The sequence below is a fragment of the Schistocerca cancellata genome, chromosome 7 (assembly GCF_023864275.1).
Source record: "Schistocerca cancellata isolate TAMUIC-IGC-003103 chromosome 7, iqSchCanc2.1, whole genome shotgun sequence".
NCBI lineage: Eukaryota > Metazoa > Arthropoda > Insecta > Orthoptera > Acrididae > Schistocerca > Schistocerca cancellata.
Window position 1 is genome coordinate 418,598,775 of NC_064632.1, and position 23,641 is coordinate 418,622,415.

The following is a 23,641-nucleotide window of genomic DNA, read 5'->3' on the forward strand; positions in this document are numbered from 1 at the left end:
CAGGTCATCGACAGAATCGATGTTCCGACACTTCAGCGGGTTATGCAGAATTTCGCTATTCGTCTGCGCAACATCATCGCCAATTACAACAGGCATATGGATGTCATAACCTAAATACGAATATTTTAGTGACGTTTACATGTCAAATAAAGTATGTGCACGTCGTAGTTTGTAACTAATTACAAGTCGGCAAGACTCACCGGAGGAGAAACACCCCTCTGAAGATGTCCAGCGCAGCTCTGGACGAAACGTTAGGAGCTGAAGAGTTTCATGGACCATGACCTTACATCCCGGAAGGTTTACCAGAAACTAATTAACTGTTTTTCTTCACATGGTTCAATGATTGTCACACAGTAGTTACGGTACACACCGCCATGTTACACACTACAATTCGGAAGCATCTAGCGGCAGAGGATTGCAGCTTGCTTCAACAGTGCGGGAAAGTCGAGTGTGTAATAAGTATGACGTGTAATGCCTCAACCGATATTGATAACAGAATAAAAATTCGGAGGCATTACTTTTCAGCATGCCCTCCTACGTATTGTTAACACAAAGCGCTTATTCTGGCATTTCGCACCAAGTCATTTAACAACCATTGTATATAAAAGTGAAATATTTACAAGTTCTTGCAACGATGGAAAAAGCCAGATGGACACACGTGTGTTTGTGATTACAAATCACAAACGCCCTCGTCGACACAATTGTCTAAATCTCCTCTAGCCCTTATCGACACAAACCATTCTTATCCCTTATAACAACGCAACAGCACTACACAATCCAGCACCACAATATCCGCTCCCTATGCCTCAATAAAACTCTTTTGATACATATCCTGCCCCAACAGAACCCCCATTCCTCCATCTTTAATGAAACGTTAATCCAGCCCCATCACACCATCCGAACTACTATCTACATCCTCAACAGCAAATGCAGCACAGAGGTGGCAAGTTGCAATTGGCCACCTACATTTCTGTTCCACCACAACACTGGTTACTCCCACCGAACACCTCATTCTTAGCCTCTTTTTTAAGCGGTAATCGTTGCCTGTCTGACCATTTATATCTGATCTTATCACCAAACGCCCTATGACTTCCTCACCCATTTAGATTGTACATTTTCCACCTATATATTATTACAAACAATCGATGTTATCAAATTTCCACCCTTCCCCACCCATATCTCCTACTCTATTTACTAGATTCGGATAACGCCATAACACAACTGGCTCGCCTCTAATCACTAACTGGTTTGCTGCCACGGCTTCACATACTAATCCCTACACCTACACAAACTCCAGATGCAATCTCAACACAACTTCAGCCAGTGTCCTCTCCCACAAAATGATATCCTTCACGATATTTAGCCCTCCTACCACTCCACATCAGGGATCCTCTCTTTCCTTTTCCCTCTCCATCAACCCGTATCCCTTTCCTCTTGTACCACTATCCTCCCCACATACCATTCTCCACCTCACCCTCTGCCTTTCCCACCGTCTGTACTCCCACTATACACCTCCTATCACCTCTATGGTTTATCCACTACCAGATCCCGTATCTCTTTATCCATACCCCCTCGACCTCTTTGGGACGTATTCGCTCCTCCCATAATCCTTCTCACTTGGTACAAGTCCTTCAGATGTGAAGTGAATGTATATTGCGCCAGTGCTCTTTCGTAGAAGAATATCATCACGTTGCAATAGGGTTTTTAATTTGTGTGCATTTTTCGTCCTGTTAGCTGTCTGTCACAAATCTTTTTTAATTTAAAACGAAAACAATCCTCATATTCTGTTTTGTCTCATCCGGTGACAGACCCCCCCCCCCCCCCCCCCGCCCACACCCCACTCATAAGTGTCGGGTGGGTTGGGGAGGAGGCAATGAAATAATAATAGAAAAATGTGCGGCATGACCTTAGCCACCAGAGAACTTGCGAGATGGCGACATGGAACTGGCTGCTACGACATCTAGCGCCACCCGTGACGCGATGTGACTCTCGGCTTAGACGAGGTGGGGAGTCGTGTGTGAACGGTGGGTTGCTACAAGAGTGACGCCTACCCACGAAGTTGTGCTGTCAGCGTGCTGTTGTGATATCAGGAGCGAGCGAAGGCAACACGGAGGCCGTGTGGAATCCATGAAATGGACCTCGACGAGATGCGGTTGTTTGTGGTAGGAACGGTCTGTAGTGTTTCAGGGATACGGCAGGACACACACAAGGTTGTTGCAGGTCAACATGTACGCGTGTTCCCTTGTTATTGCCTGTACTGGTTGCTAATTACGAATCTGCTCGGGCTGGGAACAAGTAGCGTCACCGATTGAACTTCTGACTGTTACAATATTGTTCTAAACTGAGAAGATCACCAACTGCTCCGTCGTGTTCCCGGAATGTGTTCTTGGGATAGAGCTCCCTAAGCACTTCTCAGCTCTTTATTGAAAAAAGGGTTGTATGCGGATCGAGGCGAGTTCCACATAATTAACACTTTGTTCTGGAGCACCACACCTCAAACAATTCGATTCGCTTCTGCTTCGGTTTCCCTATCATCCATGTCGCACAACCGTACAATGCTGTGCTTCAAATGTACGTTCTTAGCAATTACTTCCTGAAATTATAGCTTGTGTTTGATACCATTTAACTTCTTTTCACCATCAATGTCCTCCTTGCATGTCCTAGTCTGATTTTAATGTCCGCCTTGCCTCGTCCGCCATGGGTAATTTTGCTAACGAGGTAACAGAATTCCGTAGTGTCGTCTACTTCGTGATCATCAATTTTGAAAAATTTAACATCTCGCTATTTTAATTTCTGCTGCACCTCATTATAGTTGTCCTTTTCCCGGTTTACTCTCAATCCATTTCCTGTACTCATTTGAGTGTACATGTCCAACATACATTGTTATTCTTCTTCATATTCACTGTAGATAACAGTATTATCAGCTAGCCTTATCATCGGTATTCCCTCACCCTTTTGCTATGTGAAATTGATTGCTACTCTGAGGCCAATGGATCAGATGAGTTGACATCGTGACAAGAAATTCCTATTGTACTGTATTTCCCGAAGTATCCTTCTTACTATTGGTCACATGTACCTAGCAGATAGCAGATAGGATGGTACGACATTTCTTAGACGCTCTCCTTTTCTTACAGAGGTAAGAGAAGGCAGTAATTTTCTGATGGCTCCCAGAGCTCATAGGGACCCGAGGAAATGAACTTGCCGATACAGCTTCAAAGAACGCGTCATCCCTTCGACCTGCTCGCTGCTCTGTTCACTGCGGGCAGTCATCACATTTTGTATCCCTGTGTTGTAGGCTTAGTGGAAGCAATTGAAGAATAGTATTTAAAATCTTGGTGAGGGCCTCTCTCTGACCACGACCATCAGAAGAAGTAGCCCTTTTAAGGCACAGAGACGAACATTGCCCATTAGCATATAGTTCCCTCTTACGGCACAAGGTGCCAACAAAGTGCCAAAGGTTTGAAACACGGTGTTTGATACAGTATCGGTTAATTCTATTTTACATGATGACATGGATCTCCCTTAGAATCTGACCTCTATTTTGAATCACGAGATGAGGTTCGTGTTTTAAGGATCTGTGTGTCGTGAATGTAGTATGGGTAGAGTGCCTAGGTCACCCATCAGTTATGAGTAGTCATACAGACACAGTAATCTCTCCTCTTTAACTCTACTGGTATTTTATGCTTGATTTTAAATAGCCCTTCAACTATGTTAATGTTGTATTTTCCCGCAGTTAATGTTGTATTTTCAATTCTTGTTTCTTGATGTAGCCTGGTTTCCAAATTTATTGTTTTCTTCATACATTTCACCACCTTCGTCTGCATTTATTTCAGGCAAGGTCACTGTTCAAGTCGAGTTTAGAGCACTATAACGCTAATAGCGAGAGACTATAAGGGACGACAGACAGTACCCGTTTGGAGACGCTGCTGTAGCGTATATGCAACATAGTTTGACTCCGATGCCTGTCGACACGCTACGACGTATAGCAAGGGATTAGTGCGGCATTCGTGTCTTCTGATGTGCATACGGAAACATGACGCATGGGAACGTTATTACGAAATGATTACAAATAGGAGCAATGTGCTCTTATTCCTTTGTTGGTGAAGAAGGACAAACACCGGTAGACTTTCATCGTTCAATAAAGAATTTGTTTGGGGCAGCATTCCGTTGTGGACTGCTGCTCATGCGATTATCACCCACCCGGCCCCACAAAAAGGTCTTGAAGGGTCGGTGATTCGTGAAGGACGAGACTGCCAAAGGGTTATCATCAACCTGGTGCGTAAATGCTCGCGAGGAATTTGCCTGCTTGGCACATCGATTCTCAGATGTACAGCCTTCGAAATTAAACTTTTTTTATCCCCTCTTATAAGTTATCACTACGTCTTATTTAACTGTACAGCTTTTGTGACATATATTAATTAGAATCCCCCCCCCCCCATGAACCAGGGACCTTGCCGTTGGTGGGGAGGCTTGCGTGCCTCAGCGATACAGATAGCCGTACCGTAGGGGACACCACAACGGAGGGGTATCTGCTGAGAGGCCAGACAAACGTGTGGTTCCTGAAGAGGGAAGCAGCCTTTTCAGTAGTTGCAGGGGCAACAGTCTGGTTGATTGATTGATCTGGCCTTGTAACACTAACCAAAACGGCCTTGCTGTGCTGGTGCTGCGAACGGCTAAAAGCGAGGGGAAACTACAGCCGTAATTTTTCCCGTGGGCATGCAGCTTTACTGTACGGTTAAATGATGATGGCGTCCTCTTGAGTAAAATATTCAGGAGGTAAAATAGTCCCCCATTCGGATCTCCGGGCGGGGACTACTCAAGAGGATGTCGTTATCAGGAGAAAGAAAACTGGCGTTCTACGAATCGGAGCGTGGTATGTCAGATCCCTTAATCGGGAAGGTAGGTTGAAAAATTTAAAAAGGGAAATGGATAGGTTAAAATTAGATTTAGTGGGAATTAGCGGAGTTCGGTGGCAGGAGGTTCAAATGGCTCTGAGCACTAAGGGACTCAACTGCTGAGGTCATTAGTCCCCTAGAACTTAGAACTAGTTAAACCTAACTAACCTAAGGACATCACAAACATCCATGCCCGAGGCAGGATTCGAACCTGCGACCGTAGCGGTCTTGCGGTTCCAGACTGCAGCGCCTTTAACCGCACGGCCACTTCGGCCGGTGGTGGCAGGAGGAACAAGACTTCTGGTCAGGTGAATACGGGATTATAAATACAGAATCAAATAGGAGTAATGCAGGAGTAGGTTCAATAATGAATAAAGAAATAGGAGTGCCGGTGAGCTATTAGAAACAGCATAGTGAACGCCTTATTGTGGCCAAGCCCACGCCTACTACGGTAGTACAAGTTTATATGCCAGCTAGCTCTGCAGATAGAAATGTATGATGAAATAAAAGAAATTATTCAGATAGTGAAGGGAGATGAAAATTTTATACTCATGAGTGACTGAAATTCAATAATAGGAAAAGGAAGAGAAGGAAACGTAGTAGATGAAAATGTATTGGGGGTAGGAAATGAAAGAGGAAACCGCCTGGTAGAATTTTGCACAGAGCATAATTTAATCACACCTAACACTTGCTTCAAGAATCATGAAAGAAGGTTGTATACATGGAAAAAGCCTGGAGATACTAGAAGACATTAGATAGATTATATAATGGTAAGACCGAGATTTAGGAACCAGGTTTTAAATTGTAAGACATTCCCAGGGGCAGATGTTGACTCTGACCACAATCTATTGGTTGTGAACTGTAGATTAAAACTGAAGAAACTGCAAAAAGATGGGAATTTGAAGAGATGGGACCTGGATAAACTGACTAAACCAGGGGTTGTACAGAGTTTCAGGGAGGGCATAAGGAAACAATTGACGAGAATGCAGGAAATAAATACAGTAGAAGAAGAATGGGTAGCTTTGAGGGATGAAGTAGTGAAAGCAGCAGAGGATCAAATAGGCAAACAGACGAGGGCTAGTAGAAATTCTTAGGTAACAGAAGAAATACTGAATTTAATTGATGAAAGGAGAAAATATAAAAATGCAATAAATGAAGCAGGCAAAAAGGAATACAAACGTCTCAAAAATGATTTCGACAGGAAGTGCAAAATGGCTAAGCAGGGATGGCTAGAGGACACATGTAAGGATGTAGAGGCTTATCTCACTAGGGGTGAGATAGATACTGCGTACAGGAAAATTAAAGAGACCTTTGGAGAAAAGAGAACCACTTGCATGAATATCAAGAGCTCCGATAGAAACCCAGTTCTAAGCAAAGAAGGGAAACAGAAAGGTGGAAGGAGTATATAGAGGGTCTATACAAAGGCGATGTACTTGAGGACAGTATCATGGAAATGGGAGACATGCAACTGCGTGAAGAGTTTGACAGGGCACTGAAAGACCTAAGTTGAGACAAGGCCCCGGGAGTAGACAACTTTCCATTAGAACTACTGACGGCCTTGGGAGAGCCAGTCCTGACAAGACTCTACCATCTGGTGAGCAAAATGTATGAGACAGGCGAAATACATCAGACTTCAAGAAGAATATTATAATTCCAATCCCAAAGAAAGCAGGTGTTGACAGATGTGAAATTACCCAACTATCAGTTTAATAAGTCACGGCTGCAAAATACTAACGGGAATTGTTTATAGACGAATGTAAAAACTGGTAGAAGCTGACCTCAGGGAAGATCAGTTTGGATTCCACAGAATTACTAAAACACGTGAGGCAATAATGACCCTACGACATATCTTAGAAACTAGATTAAGAAAAGGCAAACCTACGTTTCTAGCATTTGTAGACTTAGAGAAAGCTTTCGACAATGTTGACTGGAATACTCTCTTTCAAATACTGAAGGTGGAAGGGGTAAAATACAGAGAGCGAAAGACTATTTACAATTTATACAGAAACCAGATGGCAGTTATAAGATTCGAGGGACATGAAATGGAATCAGTGGTTTGGAAAGGAGTGAGGCAGGGTTGTAGCCTCTCCCCGATGTTATTCAATCTGTATATTGAGCAAGAAGTAAAGGAAACAAAAAAATCGGAGTAGGTAATAAAATCCATGGAGAAGAAATAAAAACTTTGAGGTTCGCCGATGACATTGTAATTCTGTAAGAGACAGCAAAGGACATGGAAGAGCAGTTGAACGGAATTGACAATGTCTTGAAAGGAAGATATAAGATTGACATCAACAAAAGCAAAACGAGGATAATGGAACGTAGTGGAATTAAGCCGGGTGATGCTGAGGGAATTAGATTAGGAAATGAGACAAAGTAGTAAAGGAGTTTTGCTATTTGGGGAGCAAAATGACTGATGATGGTCGAAGTAGAGAGGATATAAAATGTAGACTGGCAGTGGCAAGGAAAGCGTTTCTGAAGAAGAGAAATTTGTTAACCTCGAGTATAGATTTAAGTGTCAGGAAGTCGTTACTTAAAGTATTTGTATGGAGTGTAGCCATGTATGGAAGTGAAACATGGACGATAAATAGTCTGAACAAGAAGAGAATAGAAGCTTTCGAAATGTGGTGCTACAGAAGAATGCTGAAGATTAGATGGACAGATCACATAACTAATGAGGAGGTATTGTACAGAGCTGGGGAGAAGTTTGTGGCACAACATGACTAGAAAAAGGGATCGGTTGGTAGGACATGTTCTAAGGCATCAAGGGATCACTAGTATTGGAGGGCCGCGTGGATGGTAAAAATCCTATAGGGAGAGCAAGAGATGAATACACTAAGCAGATTCAGAAGGATGTGGGCTGCAGTACGTCCTGGGAGATGTAGCAGCTTGCACAGGATAGAGTAGCATGGAGAGCTGCATCACACCAGTCTCAGGACTGAAGTGCACAACAACAACAACAATTAATTAGAAAGCAAGGTGATTGGTTATTGTTTAGCTTGCCAAAAAGAACACACATATATTGATAGAAATTCGTCGTTTTTATTTGTGTTTTTAAATAGTTTGCATAATATGTTACAAAAGAACAGCTGCTACGAAGTATTTACAGACATGACGTAACGTTGCTCCTCAGTACTGGTAGCTGGCGTGTGACGTGGTGACGGCGGTGTGCGAGCTCTTGAGTGGCGCGCCGTACAGCGGGGCTGGGGGCGGCAGGGCGGCCTTGGCGGGGGCAGCGACTAGTGCGGGGGCGGCGAACAGTGCGGGAGCCTTGGCGAAGACGACCGCGGGGGCGGCGGGGGGCGGCAGAGGCGCCAACCGCGGCAAGGCGGCGGGCAGCGGCACCAGGCGGCCTGTAACACCACAACAAGCACGGCGGATGTAAGACAAAGGCGCGGAATGAGGCCTCCCTAAGACGCCGGCGACCTGTCCATCAGATTAGATTAAAAATTCTACGTCTTAGCCACATGTTACTTTATCACCATTGCCAACCCGTTTCGGCTTTGCAGCCATAACCAGTGCTGATTACGGCCCTCCTGGAATTTTTAGATGTCATGATGGCTCTAAAGTCAAAGCCAGTTTGACACAGACATACCGGGTGGTTGTAACGAACGTGAAGTTACACACGGAAGTCCAGTGTGGGCTGTCATCATCGTACGGCAGAAAAACTTGGTAGACATGCTAAAGCGTTAATGCGGAACCGATTGACACTGAAAAAAATAGTTACAATTTTGGCCACCAGCTGCAAATCTGGCGCTGTACAGCATTTCGTCGACATCTCCGATAGTCACATTGAACAAACTGTGTAACCGGGAGTTTGTGGCACAACATGACTAGAAAAAGGGATCGGTTGGTAGGACATGTTCTAAGGCATCAAGGGATCACTAGTATTGGAGGGCCGCGTGGATGGTAAAAATCCTATAGGGAGAGCAAGAGATGAATACACTAAGCAGATTCAGAAGGATGTGGTCTGCAGTACGTCCTGGGAGATGTTATGCCGTTCTCACTTCTTTGACCTTTTCTTACCACATTTCTTTCCTAATCCATGATATACGCAAACATTTCTATACATCTTTCTCGCATTGTTAGCGTCAGGTTTACAAATGGCCGCCAGATGTGGAATTAAATTTTTTCTAGCGTAAATTGGTTCCGTATTAATATGTTAGAATATCTATCGAGTTTCGCTGCCATACTATAATCGCAGCCCACGCAACACCTCTGTCATCAGCTGGACTTTAATTATAGTCATCCGGTATAATCTAATGCATCTCAAAGGAGCCGCAGCCATTCACAACAAACACAATGCATTAAATACAAAGATGCGAAATATTATCACTGCAAACCGGAGCAGGATCGGAGAAACACTACCAGTGACGATTCCTTTTCTTCCTGTACCTCCCGTACAGTATCTTGTCTACCGTTCCTTTCCTGATGTTAAAATATATAGGATGATTGTATAACTCATACATTTCCCAAACCACTTAAGATGCCTTAATGTTATGTTCACAGTAATGAAGTCTGAAAACTTCCATACTAAGTGACGTATCATATGTTTTGACAGCAGTATAAGTCGGACAGATATTAGCATGAACATAAATTTTACGAATCGAATATTGATTTGACAGGAAATCTTTTTCATGTTCAAAACAGGTAAATCCCAAGTTCTGAACATTGCATTTACGCTGAAACTAGTAATTAGTCTTTTAGGAACACGAAAATAGCAGCAGTAATTATTATTGATCAGTCTGAAAAATGGAAGTTGATTCCGAGATTTGAGCCGCTCATACATTAGTATCGATGCATGGTGCTTATTAAACTTCTCTGTACTTCATATCACAGCGAAGGTTTCGTCAACATCCCGGCAGAGGCACCCTCAGAGCGGATTTAACTGCACACGCGTTGTAACTAGGGTTGTTCATTGAGATCTTAGGTTCGGTTCGCTATGTTATCGATAATGATCCGCAACTGTGAAAGGTATGCCAACGAAACAAAAATGTTAATGCTTGCCACAGATTTCGTGCACACTCTTCAGTTCTCTTGCTTTCCTTTGTGGATGCCTGGCTGCCAGTATTTACCACACAGCCAAGGACCGGTGTAGAAAGGAAACGCTAAGCACGTTTTGTTACGTGTGATTTTGCTGCTGGTTGTGATTAGCGAAAACCACTATTCTTCGAGCGAGCCCTTGTTACAGAAATTTAGTTCACGTTCTAGCTTTGTCTAGCGACTTGTCTATTTATCTTAGTCCTCAATGTGGATCAGCATTCCGAGTTACCAGGACATGCCCGAATTATTGCTAAACCTACCTGTGATAAACAAAACATTGGCAAAATGAAACACTTTTATAATTTGGTGCAATCAAGGCCAGGTGTAAAAAGAATCAATCATTTTTAAATTGTGTGTTTCCTTTTTAAGAACGTATGTGTTAAAAGTTCCGCGAAAGATTAATCATTCAATTGTTTATTCTGTTTTAAATACTCATTGTTAAAATGTCACAATCATTTTTTTAATTGAAGATATCTGACTCAAAATATAAGAAATGATTGTTCACAGCTAAGATCTGAAAGGGTGTGCCATTTGTAATTATTTTCTGTTGTCACACTGCGGCTAAATGGTTTCAGTTTTTACTCTATACATGTTTTATAGCACGTTATCTGAGCTGAATGAAGGGACCGAGCGATGTCCGCATTCTATTAATTCATATGTAGAACAAAGGAAATTTGTTGCGGCACTTGTAAATTCTGTTGCTATTGATTCTCGCTCTTTTTTATGGCATTTCATTTTCCATAAATGTTTAAAAGAATTACTTGAAGTCTCATTCTGATCGTGTGATTCATTAATAACATTAAGGTGTCTTTTAAATGGCCTGTTTTGAAGAAGGTAAACTAGTTTCTGTTAATAATCATTTTTCTCAGTGCTGGAATTGTCCATTCTGTGAATACTATTGGAATGTCACTAAGGCGAATAAATGTTGTGAAGATCTTTCTTCTTCTTTGACATGTTGAGTTCAGCACCTTAACGCTCGCAGTTGTATCCTTCCTGCCATATCAATTTCGCTTTAGTTAATATTGCTATGAAAAGAGACTAGTCGTTAGTTTGGTGAAGACTTTCACGTAATTCATCTGGGTGAAAGAAGAATACGATGTCTTAAAAGTGTCTGAAGGTATTCGCTCTGAAGGGATACAGGGTGTCCGGAAACATTCTAGGAAGCTTGTATGGTTATTGCAATGTATGTTTACAGAGAAACAATTGTTTAGAATAACAGTCGGTACGTCGCACCGAGTTAATTAGCATTTTATCTGGCCAGTATGGCCACTGCGAGTTCAAATTCAATCGGTCCGCCACATACAATTACTGTCAGGTGTTCTCATAGCGTAGATGAGAGCATACGAGACAGCTGGGCGTTTGGCTTGAGTTGGAGCCTTGTTACACTTCCATGTCACAATTATTGAATCGCTCTCTTGTTTGGTCTTAGACAACCAAAGGAGGAACACGTCTGACATCATAGAATCTGGCGGACTGCTTGAATTTGGCCGGCCCGGTGGCCGTGCGGTTCTGGCGCTGCAGTCCGGAACCGCGGGACTGCTACGGTCGCAGGTTAGAATCCTGCCTCGGGCATGGGTGTGTGTGATGTCCTTAGGTTAGTTAGGTTTAAGTAGTTCTAAGTTCTAGGGGACTTACGACCTAAGATGTTGAGTCCCATAGTGCTCAGAGAAATTTGAACAATTGTTGAGCTTTAATTTCCTCGCTGTGTTACGTGATTGGCTAATTTCAATGTTAATTAGTTCGGAAGTTGCGCCAGGTATCAAACTTTTTTCTTATCAATTATTTGACAGCAGAGCCTACCCTGAAACACCCTTATAAGCTTTACAGACTGATTCTGTTGGGGTATGTCGGCGGTCCATTTTACGAACGAAAATTACTCTCCATCGAGATTGACAAGCTGGTTTTTTTTATATTCTAGGAACTCTTTAATCTGGTCAAAAAGATTGTATGATATTATGTAAGTCTGCAGGCTTTCATGGCCATTGTCAGTTGAGAGCTCAATCTACAATGGACACACCAAGGGGTCCCGGAAGAGGATCCCAGCAGAGGGTTCGAAATGTCAATCGTTTAGAAGAAATATTACACGACCCAACAACCGAGAAGATATCAAAATAAGTGGTTTGATGCTCTTTAAGACGTTATTTAGTTCATTAGGAGACTTTACATCCCAGCAACTACGGCGACGCCTGAGCGGTACTGACCGGGCAGGGGCGCGGGTGCGGCGACCCTGGCGGGTGCCGGAGGCGGTGGCGCGCCGCCGGAGCGGGAGACGACGGCGTTGAAGCCGGCGCCGGGCGCGGCCGAGTACTGCACGGTGCGGACGGCGCCGTCCGGCTCGACGACGCTGTAGCTGCCCTGCACGGCGTCGCCGCTGCGGCTCTCCTGCTGCTGCTTGGCGTCGCCCGTCAGCGCGTCGCTCACGCTGTAGCTGAAGCTGTACTGCGGGTTCGGGTCGTAGTCCGCGTCAGCCCCGGCCGCCGCCAGCGCTCCTGTCGGCAACACCCGTGTTTATTCTAGGCTATTCACTGCACTTGGCACTCGCCCGCTTACAATACTGCCGTAGCCCTCCAGAACACAAAAGTGGACCATAAAAATAACTATGACAAGCGAGGAAAAGAATGAGCCAGTGAAATATTTTGTTATAATTGGGCCCTTGATGCATGCCTAACAATAGACGTGAAGCTGTCAGTAATGTAGGAGAAAGCTGCATGCTCTGAGACGATATGTGGTGTTATTTCAGTGATTATAAACCTCCTAACACATTAAAGTGGCCACTTGTCAAAAGCCTGAGTAACTACATTTTGCAACAAAGACCTCAGCAGAGAGGACTAAGTCAGCATCTGGAAGGTGCCGACAGGGATGCGGAGATATGCCGACTCTAGTGCCGTCGTCAGCTGCTCTTGGTTTGTCAACTGACGATCCATGGAGCATTCAGCTCGATCGAAGTGGTCTCACTGATTCTCGACTTGGCCTAAAACCGAGGAGTTCGGTGCCTGAAGGAGTGTAGTAAACTCATTCTGGTGTTCGAACCATACACGTACATTACAAACTGAGTGACACGTTGCATTGCCCTGCAGGTAGAAGCCATCGTGCCGAGCAAAAGCAGGTGGATAGGTTTCCCAAGGATAGATGCATACATATGTTGATCAACTGTGCTTTCCAGAATGACGAAATCGTCCACTGAAAGCCACGAAAATTTTCGCCACACAACAACACTCTTTCCTCCGGTCTAAACGCTTCCGACGATTGCTACACGGTGGTTCCCTACAGACGTTTCAAGCCGTAAATGCCAAACTACCATCCATCTGACGGAGCATAAAAAGATTCATCTGAGCAGGCCACCTTTCGCCGCTCAGTCGACGTCCGCAGTTGTAATACTGGTGTGCAAATTCCCGCCGTCGTCGCCAGTGAATGTATCTTTCCCATGCTCTGGAGGCCCCTACTCGGTAACGTACGCTGACCGGCTGTTGAGGCAACACCGTTGGTAGCTCCTTTGTCTGGGCAGTTGGCTGCTCAACATCAGGTCACCTATACACCACTCCACAGGCGTCGCTCACCGCACTCATCTCTGGACCGTGATGCACCACAGTTAAATCGACACCGGTTTTGGAAAGTGATGTTTTGCCATGCACAGCATACTTTAACCACGGCTGCTTGCAAAGTGTTCACTAACCCAGCCGTTTAAGAAATGCTTCCTCCATTGGTCCGTAAACCAACGAGCATGCCCTTCTGGAAGTGAGTTACATTTTTCCGTTTCCAGGTCACGACAACGAACACACTGTTTTCGACGTCTCCCCGACGTGCCTTATATACACTCGACTGCTAGTCCCTTCTGTGAGCGGTTATTGCGCGTTGAAGTTGAACGTAGGCGTTGGTCAAATTAATATATTTGGACTGTGTAGAACTGAGCCAAGTTTACAAGGAGATTAACAGTATGGACCAACATTTCAGTATAATATTACTACACTCCCTTTGGTCTGGAAACATGTACTGAATCGCTGGGGAAGATTATCGTGAAGCCACTTTATCCTCTGCTGAAGCGAAAACATAGATACAGCAGCTGAATAAGTCAACCTGTCGAGGAAGACGGCGGGAACGGCTGGATTACCAATTTATTTCCGGAAGACAGAATTCATAATAAATATGAAAAACGCTCCAAATTCCTACGAACACGATGCTTTACTATCAACAGAGTCAATAAATGTGACTTCTTAGTGGAAATAATACAGCTAAACGGTCTAGATAAAGAAACAAAAACAGTGCCCAGTAAATGTAACTAGATTATCAGCTTACGAAGTATATTTACAATAAAAACCACTCTAAGTAAAAATACAACACTACTCTGGTGTCATAGAAATGCAGTGTCTTTATGAGGAGAAATCTTCACTACTTAACGAAATAGAGAAACACTAGACGTGGAGGAAGAGAAAAGGAAGGTACTACGGGATCAATGCAAGAAAAATTGGACTACGTGGCTGAGAAGAGTAATAAAGAAAACTACACTCACACTGAAATACTATGTTCTCAGGCAAAGGATAATACAGTTTTCTGATCACTAGGTCTGAAGTAACCCGGAAACAGTGCTCGAGAAAACAGTATTTGACTATAGCGACAAAATTCCCAAAATTAAAATCAAATTAACTACGTAAATGAGAAAGGGCTTAGTAGAAACTAAAGCTACGAAAACAGACATTCTAGACATGTCTCGAATGTAAGGGAGCTCTCACGAAAACGTAACATTTTGTGCACAGAAGAAGAATAAAAGAACACTGTGGAACAATGGAGAAATGTAGGAAAGACCAGAAATCACTAAGAAAGACAAAACCATGAAGAAGTTGCTTAACGTCCTCCATAGTTGACCTAAATCGGAGAAATAAAGGAAGGAGAAGACGAAGATGACAATGCAAAAGTAAACCTTACGTAATGTAATGTCTGAGTGTACATAACATGTAACCATCATGCATTTCCACCTTCATGAAAATTCTCGGCCACACACTGCAGGGGCAATGAAGAAGCTCATGCAGCGTTTTCGGTGGCAGGTGTTTTAATCAAAAAATGGTTCAAATGGCTCTGAGCACTATGGGACTTAACTGCTACGGTCATCAGTCCCCTAGAACTTAGAACTACTTAAACCTAACTAACCTAAGGACAGCACACTACACCCAGCCATCACGAGGCAGAGAAAATTCCTGACCCCGCCGGGAATCGAACCCGGGAACCCGGGCGTGGGAAGCGAGAACGCTACCGCACGACCACGAGATGCGGGCGTGTTTTAATCACCGAATATACAGCGCTGACATGGCTGCCTCTGATTTTCATCTATGACAACTTTTTGGCACAGACAACAAGCTTTAGATCAGCGCAGTGAATTGGCAGCAAGCACAGCCGACTGCCTTCTATGGTAGCTTGAAGAACGGTGCGAGAAATGTCTAAGCCGGCACTATGACTATGTTTTAGAGTGGCTGGAAGGTCTAGTTAAATGTTGCATAAAAACATTTTTGGTTTTTACTGTGGTTACCATTTTGTGACGATCGGACTTCTATCGCTTCAGGCAAATGCCGGGATGGTTCCTTGGAAAGGGCACGGCCGATTTCCTTCCCCATCCTTCTCTCACCCGAGCTTGCGCTCCGTCTGTAATGACCTCGTTGTCGACGGGACGTTAAACACTAATATCCTCCTCCTCCTCCTCCTCGGACTTCTAGAAACGAATAGCCCTCGCACATATTCTTTGACAACAAATCAATACAACACGTGTTATTTGACTGTGTAGGGTTTATCTTGGTATATACAAAATTCAATTGGCATCTTTAATTATTTATACACGTACTTAATTTTTATGTACTGGGGTGGAACTGTAATAGTGGCAACTATTTATTTACAGCTCGTACAAAATAGACATGTTTCAAAGTTTCGCTGACCTTCAAAGCAGTCACCATCATTGTGTATAACCCGTTTCCAGAGATGTGGAAGTCGTAGGATACTCTTAGCAGTGGAAGTTGTGTTGAGAGTTCGAGCGGCGCAGTCTATTGCCAGACGGATTTGTAGCAGTTCTGAAGCGAATGCCGTGAAGTGGTTCCTTCACTTTAGAAATCGAGTTGAACTCACGAGGGCTTACGTCAGGCGAGAGCAGTAGGTGGTTCAGCACTTAGCAGCCCAAAAAGTCAAATAAGTCAGTAACAGCTTGCACTGTACGTGCTTGAGCATTGTCCTACAAAACGATGGTCATGTCCTGCAGAAAGTGTCATCACTTCTGTCTCTATACTGTTCATTTTTGGAACACAACCTACGACCAGATTAGAGTATGTATTATCTACAGTGGAACTTATTGATGTAGGTAACGGACTGACAATGAACGAAAATGTTGGAAACTAGTCAGTCACAAAAATGTTATATGCAGTTCTGTCGGAAACCTTAGCTAATAAATGATAAAGTAAATTTTGCTGTAGGCTTGTGTAGAAGCATAATCAGCAGACAGTGCTGTCAGCTTGCAGACGAGTGCTGCACCCTTACCTGGAAGCGCCGGGGCCGCGTGGACAGCGGGAGCCGCCGAGTAGGAGACGGCCGGGGAGCCGAGGAAGCCCGCTGTAGCCACGCCCACCGCCGCACACACGCACAGCAGCACCGCCTGCGGGAAACAGACCTTCTGTCACTATGTGAACAACGCACAGCTGTCACTTGTCACTGTCGATTTATACAGGGTGAGTCACTTAACACTTCCGCTGGATATATTTCGTAAACCACATCAAATACTGACGAATCGATTCCATAGACCGAACGTGAGGAGAGGGGCTAGTGTAATTGGTTAATAGAAACCATTAAAAAATGCACAGAAGTATGTTTTTTTAACACAAACCTACGTTTTTTTTAATGGAACCCCGTTAGTTTTGTTAGCACATGTGAACATATAAACAAATACGTAATCAGTGCCGTTTGTTGCATTGTAAAATGTTAATTACATCCGGAGATATTGTAACCTAAATTTGATGCTTGAGTACCACTCCTCCGCTGTTCGATCGTGTGTATCGGAGAGCACCGAATTACGTAGGGATCCAAAGGGAACGGTGATGGACCTTAGGTACAGAAGAGACTGGAACAACACATTACGTCCACATGCTAACACCTTTTTATTGGTCTTTTTCACTGACGCACATGTACATTACCATGAGGGGTGAGGTACACGTACACACGTGGTTTCCGTTTTCAATTACGGAGTGGAATACAGTGTGTCCCGACATGTCAGGCCAATAGATGTTCAATGTGGTGGCCATCATTTGCTGCACACAATTGCAATCTCTGGCGTAATGAATGTCGTACACGCCGCAGTACATCTGGTGTAACGTCGCCGCAGGCTGTCACAATACGTTGTTTCATATCCTCTGGGGTTGTAGGCACATCACGGTACACATTCTCCTTTAACGTACCCCACAGAAAGAAGTCCAGAGGTGTAAGATCAGGAGAACGGGCTGGCCAATTTATGCGTCTTCCACGTCCTATGAAACGCCCGTCGAACATCCTGTCAAGGGTCAGCCTAGTGTTAATTGCGGAATGTGCAGGTGCACCATCATGCTGATACCACATACGTCGACGCGTTTCCAGTGGGACATTTTCGAGCAACGTTGGCAGATCATTCTGTAGACACGCGATGTATGTTGCAGCTGTTTGGGCCCCTGCAATGAAGTGAGGACCAATGAGGTGGTCGCCAATGATTCCGCACCATAGATTTACAGGCCACGGTCGCTGTCGCTCTACCTGTCTGAGCCAGCGAGGATTGTCCACGGACCAGTAATGCGTGTGCCGTAGATACACTGCCCCGTGGTTTGTGAAACCCGCTTCATCGGTAAACAGGTAGAACTGCAACGCATTCTCTGTTAATGCCCATTGACAGAATTGCACTCGATGATTAAAGTCATCACCATGTAATTGCTGATGTAGCGACACATGAAACGGGTGAAAGCGGTGACGATGCAGTATGCGCATGACACTACTTTGACTCAGTCCACCGGCTCTCGCAATGTCCCGTGTACTCATGTCTGGGTTCATGGCAACAGCAGCTAACACACAAACTGCACCGGCTTCTCCTGTGACGGGCCTGTTACGGACCCGTTTGCGTCCTACGACCATACCTGTTGCATACAGTTGGCGGTAGATGTTTTGCAATGTGCGGCACGTTGTATGCTCTCTGTCCGGGTACCGTTCTGCATACACCCTGCAGGCTTCAGCTGTATTTCGTCGACACTCGCCATAGATGAGTATCATCTCCGCCTTTTCAGAGTTCGAATACACCATGGTCACAGTTCCTACAACACTACACTGTCACAGACGTCTGGTAACACGGTGTACTACAGTTGGTCTGCGTGCGGAGACGAATGCAGAATAATAATAGCAGCAAGCGCTACATGCGGACACTGCGACAGCTAGACCAAACCACAACAGTGCACTACAGCCACACTCGTAAACACGGTCGTCATCGTAAACATGTCCCTGCAGATGCTGCTCGCCGACCGTGGCCCGTGTTTGTTACAACACGCAACTGAACGTCGGAGGTTTCAAGCGTCAACTTTCGGATACAATATCTCCGGATGTAATTAACATTTTACAATGCAACAAACGGCACTGATTACGTATTTGTTTATGTGTTCAGATGTGCTAACAAAACTAACGTGGTTCCATTTAAAGAAACGTAGGTTTGTGTTAAAAAACATACTTCCGTGCATTTTTGTATGGTTTGTATTAAACAATTACACTAGCCCCACTCCTCACGTTCGGTCTGTGGAATCGGTTTGTCAGTATTTGATGTGGTTTACGAAATATATCCAGCGGTAACGTTAGGTGACTCACCCTGTGTACGGTTTTTCATGCACGACACAAGCGCTGTTTGCTGCGTTGCGGGCGAACAAGTAACCCCACAGGCGTTAGGCAGGTCGTGTCCAATCACTGCATGACGCTGTAGCAAGTTGATCTGACAGTATGTCAGGTCGTGTATCGGTTTTAATCGAGAATAAGTCACACGATTTAGGAGCGGCCTTGGAAACAGGTCCGAGAAATTCGTTGCTTCATTTTTCAAGTTAAGTCTGTATTCGTGCCTACCTCGGAAATGTTTTGGTCTACTGAACTGTAACAATAGTCGCAAGACGTGACTCACAGATATAATCTCTTCTAACAGTAAAATACAAAGATTCTCTTTCAAGTACCAGTCTGGCAGTGAGTTTAGCTGCTTCACTACATACATACACAATGTTGAACATAGAGATACCCATTCAGGAAACAAGTCAGATGTTCTGATTAAGCCACTCTCTGTCCTCCAGCGTCGCAGTCCAGCAGGGTGTGCAGGCGAACCTCTGTGGATTTTAGAAAACGAGACAGAGATACTAGTTGGCAGATGCTCCTATACTAAGATGTTAGTCATGTCCCTGTTTCAAATTATCTTTATTCTGCTACAAATCTTCATTACAACTGTGTGATATGAGTCATAGTTAGTCATTCGCAGAAATAATCTCCTCCCACATACTTCAAAGTTTCATGGGAAACCTTGAGAAATTTTTTCACAAGTCACTGGTCAAAATAGCTCTTCGGATGAGGACGAGGGTGCTGGCTATCGCGAGCAGTACGATACAAGCACCAGTAACCCAACTCGCTTCATAGACGCACTAAACTTTAATTCGAGAGTAGAATTCGTTCTCATAAGTATCTGTACCACACCGTAAGCGCTACTACATAGGTTCTGTGAGTAAATAACCGAGTTCTACAGAGCGAAATAGAAATTTTGATGAAGTGCTGTGCTACATAACAGGAACACACTTTCCATATCGAGAACCTATTAAACTATGATAAATGGAACTGCAATTTCGAATATAACTCCAGGTAGAGAAAAAAACTGCTACCATCCTGCTACTTCAATTCTAATTGAGAATATTATCTGTACACATCCACATGTGAGGTTTATAATATTTGGAAAACAGTTCACATTATGCAAAACCTGATACGTAACACTCTAAGGGAAATATGTTACTGGTACACAAGCATTGTCTACAACATAGTTTAAATATTTGTAATACTATGGAGGGATATGACGTGGAATTTATAGTAGCGTGAGCGAATAAAAAGCGTAAACTTGAGCGTATGGTTCTGGAAAAGCACGGTGCATTGGTAAAGGAAATTGCTTAAAGACGCTAATATAGCAGCTCTACGCCATTACTCTAGCATCTAGCGACTTCAGCAATCGGGCATGAAAGCAGATGTCGGATTCATAAATCCTCTACTAGGATCGCAGAAGACCGGTGTAGATCATAGGGAAGTATAACAGACGTTTTTCGGGAACGTAAACAGGTGTCTCTGGTAGAAGGGGGAAGTTGTTTCACGGAAAGCTGTTGGATAAACTTAGGGGACAGATATTTGAGGAAGAGTGTGAAACAATCGTAAATATTGCATCGTATAACTTGCGGAAGGATAACTAGAATAACAGATTGCAAAGATGGCCATTTTCCCTTGCTCATTAATCACGTGAATTTGTAAAGGAAATTGCTAACCCTGGTACAAAATACCCACCACTGTGCATTTCACAGTAGCTTGTGGAGTATATGTTCAGATGTAGGTTTACAGAGTGGATCTGACAGTACGTAACCGAACGATGTGATTACCAAAGGCTGGTAGTTAAGCATCTATCGTTATATTATTGGTTCGACTTAAACTAGACACCAGTTTCTCATACGAGATAATACCTTTCTGGCCATGCCGAGTTATATTCTCCGTTCTCTCTAACTAGTTCAAACTAAATATCGGAATATTCCATTTGGAAAGTAGTTTCTATCCCCGTCTTTCAACGTACTTGGAAATACAAACGATCATTCGTACGCAAATGGAATTGGGCATAAAGTGTCTAGAGTTAGCTCGATATAATTTTAGCCTTGCATTGTACAGCCTCTACCAAATTGTACGCAGGGTGATTCAAAAGACTGCGCACAAACTAAAGGAGCTACTACAGGAGACGAAGTACGACAGTTTTGAACTGGGAACTTACGGTTTTAGTGGTAATGCTGAGCTAGTAAAAGCTATTGGAGATGTAAGAAACAAGGACAGTCAATGCCTATGCGCTTTATGTCAACACAGACAACGTAGTGTTCACTCAACAAAATTTTACATTGCAAAAATAGCGACCACTACATTCAGTTTAGGCATAATATCTTTGTATGAAATTATGGTGCACTCTGCCGGGCATCGCACGGTCCTCATCAGACGCTGAAAGTATCCTGGCTAGAAGTGTTTTTTCGTAGCGAATTGGTATCACGTCCACTGGGCTTTGGAAATGCGCCCCCAAAACTAGTTGTACGCACACAGAAGCTGTACATTATCTTCGATGAACCTGCGGTGCGTGCACTTTCATTGTCCTTATTATCACCGACATTCCAAAGTTTTCAATGGATTAGGATTACTTTCAAGGTCGTAAATTCCAGTTTGAATGTAATCGTAGCGGTATGTCGATTCCTCTATCAGTTCCTTCAATTTGGGAGCAACCTTTTGAATCACTCTGTATACAGAACTATGTGTAAATAGAGTAATCGACGCCGGACAAGTTATGCATTAAAATTTTCTGAGTTTTTAATTGTTGAATTATGCCATGTTATTCTTTGTAACAGTTACGCAGCAGGATATCACACACCCGCATCTGTCAAGGAGCAGTTACTCGTGTCAGCCGCAAACTAGAATACCTCCTATATCGCTTCAACACTCTGTCCTGGTCAATGGTGAGAAAATTAATTGCTAGCGCCTTTGTTGCAGAAATGAAATCGAAGTTCGATTCATGTTATTTAGGCTAGCAGCTGAATACATAAATGATCGCATGGAGATCTGAAATAAACTTCTCCCGCCTCCACGACCTCCACTCGACTCCGTTCGGAACCAGTCCCCCACACACTGCTTCACCCCTCACTGAAAACGAGTGCAGTGTCTTGAGCACTGAGCAGTCTGGCTACAAGTAATATATTCTAGGTACATGTTTGGTTCATGAAGCATCTCCACCGACGTAGGCTCAAAGTCGTCAGTGATATCCTTATCATATAAACGGTGTAAACGTATGAGTGCGAAGATTATGACGACGATAAAACGGCAGAGATATGTGTTACAATACTATGGAAAAAAATCTGATATCTATATCTAGTACATTTTTAAATAAATAGATCTGATGCAGCAGGAATTATCGTTCACGAAAGGCTTAGGTTCACAAAGGAATTTAATGAGCTTCTAAGCCAGATATTTCGTTTGTGATACGTTGAACGTTTGTATGAACGTCCTACTCCAGCCAAGGAGACTACATTACCGATAGTCATGTGTTGAAGCACGGAGCTTGGAGAAACAAGATCTTTAATATGTCCAGGTAATCACTTTTCGTAGCTGTGGGATTTTGTACACTCATTGTAGAAAAGTAATGGCTATCTGACGTTTCTAGAATGAAGTCTTCATTCCACAACTGTAGTGACTGTAGTCCACATTTAGTGGGAGGGATACTTCAGAAGCTATAATACCCCGTTGTACCTCGGTTTTGTTCCTTAGCATTGCACCGGAGAGAACCGAAGACTGTGGGAAAAGAAGAGAATCTAGGCGGTTGAGATGTGACGTTGAAAACTGGCTGTGTAGATGAGGAATGAGGAATGTCTCCGCAGAATGGGTGAAGAAAGGATCATATGGGAAACGATTGCCATGAAAAAAGAAACAGAATCGTAGGAATCAAGGAACAACTTCCATAGTACTATACTGTAGGAAGCTGTAGAGGGTAATGGCTAGAGTTGAAGGCAGAGACTGCAAAACATCTGACAAATAATTTACAGAGTAGGGTGCAAGTATACCTATGACATGAAGACGTTGGCACAAAAGAAGAGCTCGACTGATCCAGCCAGAAGACTAATGACTAAAAAAAAAAAAAACACTTCGCTTGAAAACTGCAAACGTTTGGCAAATTCTTCTAACTCTATACTAAAACATTAATTATCCTACAGTGTCTTTCGACACCATAATATTCGCTTGCAAGAATCTGTTTAGTCGGAGGGATAGTTTTCAAGTTACTATAATAGCGAAAAGTAGTGCAGCTCCTTACTCCTTTCACTATCGTTGCTGCGAGATGAGCTATTTTCTATCCCAAAGATCCTGGCATCGAAACCTTAGAGCTGATATGCCTACCAAAGCGCGCTGCTCACCTGAGAAGCCATGATGCGAGTTCTCTTCAGTTGACGAGATGGGACTGACACCTCCAGACGAGGCGCCGGCCGCTTATATACTCCACTGGAGACGCGTAGCCCCTCCCACGCTACTGACCACTGCCACATGTAACCTGAGAACGCCCGCATTGGAGCACATTCTCACCTTGAGAAGTATGCGGAATGACGAAACCCACCAGTCCAGTTACCGGCTGTGGCATCCGACGCACCTCCAAATCTTCTTTCCCAAGTTGGCCACTGCTCTGCATTACGATTTTGTATCGTTGCCTTCTCATTTGCCTTCAGTGTTGATTCAAGACACTTATTGAGCAAAGAGAATGCGACGTCAACTTTTTGACAACGAATCAACGTTTATAGACGATAAACCACTGAATGAAAAAAAATCTAGGACGAACCATATGCTGAAATGCGAAATAAATCATTAACCGTTCAAAACTGGCTTACGTAAGTTACACTAAGTCATCTGTCCTTATAAGACATCATGGTTGCCGTAGAATG

General features: G+C 43.7%; 1 protein-coding gene across 1 annotated transcript in view; it reads right to left on the minus strand.

Annotated features, from left to right (window-relative positions):
* Window positions 1-7,912: 7,912 nt before the first annotated feature.
* LOC126092281 (cuticle protein 7-like) overlaps window positions 7,913-23,641 on the minus strand; it is a 78,055-nt gene continuing 62,326 nt past the window's right edge. Inside the window, exon 4 of the mRNA XM_049907798.1 lies at window positions 7,913-8,245. Coding sequence (XP_049763755.1) covers window positions 8,022-8,245 — 224 coding nt within the window. The 3' untranslated portion in view covers window positions 7,913-8,021. The remainder of the gene's footprint in view (window positions 8,246-23,641) is intronic.